The sequence below is a fragment of the Palaemon carinicauda genome, chromosome 36 (assembly GCF_036898095.1).
Source record: "Palaemon carinicauda isolate YSFRI2023 chromosome 36, ASM3689809v2, whole genome shotgun sequence".
NCBI classification, from domain to species: Eukaryota; Metazoa; Arthropoda; class Malacostraca; order Decapoda; family Palaemonidae; genus Palaemon; species Palaemon carinicauda.
This window is the reverse complement of record NC_090760.1, coordinates 70,286,480-70,292,732: the sequence shown is the minus strand read 5'-3', so window position 1 is coordinate 70,292,732 and position 6,253 is coordinate 70,286,480. Positions and strand designations below refer to the sequence as shown.

The following is a 6,253-nucleotide window of genomic DNA, read 5'->3' as shown; positions in this document are numbered from 1 at the left end:
TAAATGCATTGTTTCAAATTTTCAAATTTTAACGGTTTTAACCGTCTTCAGGTTTTTTTCTTATTAGCTTGTTATTAAATCATTTTTTTAAAGAATACCTTTAAATCCCTTTTAAAAAGTAATGTCTAATGACCTCACGATTTAAATAAAAAATGGGATTTATTTTGATTTGTCGTAACTGGACGATTTTCACTCGGGTCGATTCCACTAAAAGATGAGAGATTTGGCACCGGGACTCCACTAAGAGATGAGAGATTTGGCAACGTGTAAACTGGTAGATATGAAAGCATGCGTTTGCACTCAAAAATCCATAATGGGCTCGTCATGGACAAGAATAACGATTTAAAGAAAAATCGTGAGACAGATATACTTGGCAGATAATGCGAGAACTCTGTAAATAATTGATCTGCTGACTTATAATTAAATTATTAATTTTCAAGTAGAGTTGGGATACCTCAACGTAGTTGAAAGGGTTTGCGTATCGCCATGATTAGCAAAGCTGTACTCGTCAGGGCCACCCATACTAGGTTGGTTACTGTGAGCGACCGGACTGAAATCTCCCACCGTCACCAATCCGCAGTTGGCCAGCGTGGCGATGAAAACTTACCAAACCCCAGTCATGAATATTCCTATCTGAGGCCTTTGTCCTGCAGTGGACTAGAAATGGCTGCATTTGAACTGATTGCAATAGACGGAACACAAATTAAAGTTCTCGTGACATATGGCAACTCTCAATCTTTTAAGGTTTTAAAGGCCGCTCATGAATGGCAGAGGCAAGGGACAGTGACATTGCCCTATCAAGGAAGACAATGCCCCAGGAGCTGACCATATATATACTGATATGATCAGAGCTCAAACTCCCTCTCCACCTAAGCTAGGACCAAGGAGGGCTAGGCAATGGCTGCTGATGACTCAGCAGATAGACCTATGGGCTCCACTAACCCCGCATCCTTAGCTCACAAGGATGGTGAGTTGCAGCGATCAAAGGAACTAACGAGTTAGAGCTGGACTCGAACCCCCAGTCTGGGAATCACCAAGCAAGGACGCTACCACCAGGCCACCACAACCTTTAGGCCAATCAACGTTTTTGTCTCAAATTATTCTAAATTTTTAGTCTATAAATATATTTTTAGTATTTTTAGATAGTTGTTTTCATAGATTTAAAGATTGATATTTAACTAAAATGTCTTCAACCTGATCTGGTAGAAACTTTTTCTGATAGAAATTACGCTTTTATGTCAAAATATTATATACTGTATTTAATTAAGTATGTTTTATTAGTAATAAGCCTTTTAAAACCTTGTATCGTAGTCTTATCATATGAAAAACACAACATTTATTTTCTATTTAAATAAATTAGATATCACATTTTGATTGTTAAATTCAATCATAAAATAATCTTGTATCAAATATATCACATTTTGTTTGTAGATAATATATTTACATTAAAATAATCCTGCTATAACAAATATTGCTTTTTGTATTTGTAAAATAATAATTTGAGCCATTTCGTCGTAATGAATATTATATTTATTTCGTAAATCATTTCTACGTGTTTATACTAGATCCTCATGATATTCATACGTGATATTTTTTTTCCATATTTCTCAGAAATATATCTCCTTCTCATGTATGATTTTCATGTATAGTATCCATACATTTCTTACTTCTTATACATATCTTTTCGAATCTCATACACATTTCGCGTTTCACATACATCATATCTTTATGTATTGTAATATATATATATATATATATATATATATATATATATATATATATATATATTGATATAAATATATATATATATATATATATATATATATATATATATATATATATATATATATATATAAGCGTCAATGACCTCCGATGTCAGGATGCCAGAGAACTCCAAATCAATCAATCAATCAATTATCTTTTATAAATATCTTTCTGTTCATCATATGCGTTTATCCTATATCTCAAACATATTTTTTCTATCATCCCACGAATGTTTTTCCTGGATCTCAAACATATTCTCCCATCATCTCACGAATGTTTTTTTCTCTATATGTAAACATATTTATCCATCATTTACCATGTATCTCTAATATATTTAGCCATCATCTCAGGAGTGTTTTTAGTGTACATAAACATATTTTACATCATATCACTAATGTTTTTTCTTGTTTCTCATATATATATATATATATATATAGATATATATATTGTATATATATATATATATATATATATATATATATATACTGTTTATATATATATATATATATATATATATATATATATATATATATATATATGTATATATATGTATATATATATGATATATATATATATATATGTATATATATATATAAATATATATATATATACATATATGTATACATATATATATATATATATTATATATACAGTATATATATATATATATATATATATATATATATATACATATATGTATGCATATATATATACAGTATATATATATATATATATATATATATTTATATATATATATATTATATATATATACATATATATATATGTATATATATATGTATATATATATATATATATATATATATATATATATATATATATATATATATATATATATATATATATATGTGTATATATTACCATCATCTCAAAGTGTTTTTCCTGTATAGAAACATATTTATCCATCACCTCAAGAATATTTTTCCTTCATTTCAGTAATGTTTTTCCTGCATCTCCAACACATTTTTTTTCATCATCTCAAGAATTTTTTCCCCATATATAATATATAACCCCCTCCCCCTTTTTCCCCTCAGTTCTCCGACCAGAGCATCGTAGTGACGAGAGACTGGTGGACCCTTGGATTCGCCCAGGTGAGTCTTCCATAATTTAACCCTTTTACCCCCAAGGTAAGGTTAAATTTCGAGCACATTTTGCTATATATTTTTTGTTTTTAAATTGCTCTAACAGCCTTAATTTATGTTATAGAGAGGTCAGGTTGGTCTCATTCTTTTGGAAAATGCCTGAAGTTTCTCATAAAGTTATCAAAAATATGCAAAAACGTGTAAATGACGGTGTTTTGCAAGAACGTATCGGTACGTCCTTTGGGGGGGGGGGGGGGTGAAAATTAACTATATCTTAACTATAACTATAATTTAACTATAGCTTAACTATAACTACAACTTAACTATAACTTAATGAGAAAAGCGTTAAGTCAATTGATATAGGTTGTATAGAAGGGTTTGGGTCATGTATAGTTTATTTATTTTTATTTTATCTTGTTTTTTACGTTCTTCTCTAGAAGTAATATTTTGTGTTTTTCCGTTTCTTGTCTGTATTTCTTTTTCATCATCATTGTTTATTTTCTTTGCTTTCTGTTTTTGTATTTACAGTACTTCTGTTTTCTCTCTCTTTATAACCAATTGTCTCTCTCTTCACTTACAATTTACGTAATAATAATAATAATAATAATAATAATAATAATATTGATAATAATAATAATACGTATGGTGATGATGGTAATAATAATAATAATAATAATAATAATAATAATAATAATAATGCTATATCCACTAACTTGAAAATAAACTGGAAGATACTTTTCATATCAATAAACAGTTGATATCTAGGTATTCTTATAACGTTGAGATTGGAGTGGACACATGGCTACCTAGTAGGCAATAGAAATTTCAAGGACATTGCCAATCTAGGAACGATAGATGTCAGTGGCTAGTTTAACGGTGGCGATGTTGCTGTTCTAAAAATACTAAGTTACACTTTAGATGGTTTTGTAGCGATTTTTATACATTCTTGTGCTATGTATAGACATGGATAAAGATTATAGTAGGATATTCTCTCTCTCTCTCTCTCTCTCTCTCTCTCTCTCTCTCTCTCTCTCTCTCTCTCTCTCTCTCTCTCTCCAACTTCCTATGCATGTACAATATTTGATATTTGCAGATTTTTGATAGAGGATAATCAAGGTTATAGTCAAAATCTGACTGCATTTTAAGAGACCCCTAGTAAGTCTTCAGTTAACGATCCTTATTGTCTCCTTTCGTAATTGAATCCCTTCTTCTTAATTAATTAATTAATTAATTAATGACCAATAAACCATGATTACTTACACGGTAGAGGAAGTAGATATAATTATGAAAATATCAACTGTAATTAACAGTGATTTAAGAAGTAACTTCTCTGGAAACTCGTATCAAGGCCAGTGGAGAGAGAGAGAGAGAGAGAGAGAGAGGAGAGAGAGAGAGAGAGAGAGAGAGGAGAGAGAGAGAGAGAGAGAGAATGCTCGTAACTACCATTATCTGTTCCCAACGTCGAGAGAGAGAGAGAGAGAGAGAGAGAGAGAGAGAGAGAGAGAGAGAGAGAGAGAGAGAGAGAATGATCGTAACTACCATTATCTGTCTCCAACGTCAAGAGAGAGAGAGAGAGAGAGAGAGAGAGAGAGAGAGGAGAGAGAGAGAGAGAGAGAGAGGTTGCTATCCCCACACCCATTATTTCATTGACTGCGACCAACATAGTTGATTAGCTACCAGGTACCCGATTCACTGTTTTGATCGACAGTAGTTTAATGATTGTTTCTTCATTAAACGTGTCCATTTAATTCCCTTGCTCGGGAGTTGAACTTGGGGTTTCAGGCGCACTAGGCAAAGGATGAATTATTGTTTTTATTATTAATATTATCGTTTTTATAATATTATTATTATTATTATCATTATTATTTTTATTATTATTATCATTATTATTATTATTATTATTATTATTATTATTATTATTATTATTATTATTATTAAGGTTGTTGCTGTTGTTGTTGTTGTAGAGGTACAAAAGTTTATGAAATAACAATGATAGTTATAATAGTGATGTTAATCATTATTATTGTTGTTGTTGTTGTTGTTGTTGTTGTTGTTATAAAGTACAAAAGGTTCTATTTGATAAATCCTAATTGTTTGATTCATATAAAATGGCGACACAACAACAATGGTCAATTTTAAAAACAAGATGAAAAATAAAAAAATAAAAAAATAAATAAATAGATACATAAAACAAATTAAATGAAAATATATCCTTTAGTCTCTCAAAGCATTTAACTCCCAGTAATAATTCTTGATTAAACTTAAAGAAATTATTAATAATTAATGAGTTGAATGAGTTATCTAAGATTTCTTATTAATTATTCATGATCATCTTTGTTATTTCAAATGCAATTGCAGTGTCTTATTGACATGAATCAGATTTGTGACATTGCAATTATCTCTTGCATAAATTTTAATTAATGTATTGATTTTTTTTTTTTTTTTTTTTTTATCTCCGATTGAGTTTCTATGATAAAATATTTTATACGTCTTTTTGATAACTATTTCTGTGTAATTATTATTATTATTATTTTTTTTTTCATTTTACGAAAATTTACACTTCAAATAATTACTAGATATTTTATTCTCCATTTTTTTTTTAATTTCTTATTTTCAAATGTCTTCAAAACTTAGTGGAATTTTATTTTTTTTTCCCCCATTTTATGACATTTCATTAATAAAAAAAACGATGCCTTAAGATTTCTATTGAGATTTAATTTTTTTTCCATTTTCTAATTCTCATACTTTGAAAAAGATACATTGTGGAAATTTAGAAAAATATTTTTTTTTATTTTTCATATTTTGAAAAAAAAAATCCATTTTTTTGACACTTCATAAAAAACGATACCTTAAAATTTTTATTGAGATTTAATTTTTTTTTTCCATTTTCTAATTTTCATACTTTAAAAAAGTTGCATTCTGGAAATTTTGAAAAATAATTTTTTTTGATTTTTCATATTTTGAATTTTTTTTTGCATTTTATGACACTTCATAAAAAAACGATGCCTTAAAAATTTTTTTTGAAATTTCATTAGTTTCCATTTTCTAATTTTCATACTTTAAAAAAGATACATTATGAAAATTTAGAAAAATATATATTTTTTTTTTTGATATTTCATATTTTGAAAAAAAAAGTTTGGAATTTTTTTTCACGAAAATATCTCCTGGTAAGAAACATTTTGACCAATAAATTGTTCCATTCCAAAATGTCTTAACAAATATCTACCTGATGTCTAATTAATTATTAAGATTTTTATTAATTTCCTTTCCTGGTTTGAATTATGTTAATCACGAATTATAATTTGAGTTAATTAACAATAACTTTCTTATCATTTGACTTATTGTAATCTTTATTTCTTTAGTTTGCTTTATTGTTTTTTATCTTATTG

At 27.9% G+C, this 6,253-nt stretch overlaps 1 protein-coding gene across 1 annotated transcript in view; it reads left to right on the top strand.

Annotated features, from left to right (window-relative positions):
- Window positions 1–486: 486 nt before the first annotated feature.
- LOC137628680 (uncharacterized) overlaps window positions 487–6,253 on the top strand; it is a 7,038-nt gene continuing 1,271 nt past the window's right edge. Inside the window, exons 1-2 of the mRNA XM_068359832.1 lie at window positions 487–724; window positions 2,817–2,873. Of these exons, the coding sequence (XP_068215933.1) occupies window positions 487–724; window positions 2,817–2,873 (295 nt within the window). The remainder of the gene's footprint in view (window positions 725–2,816; window positions 2,874–6,253) is intronic.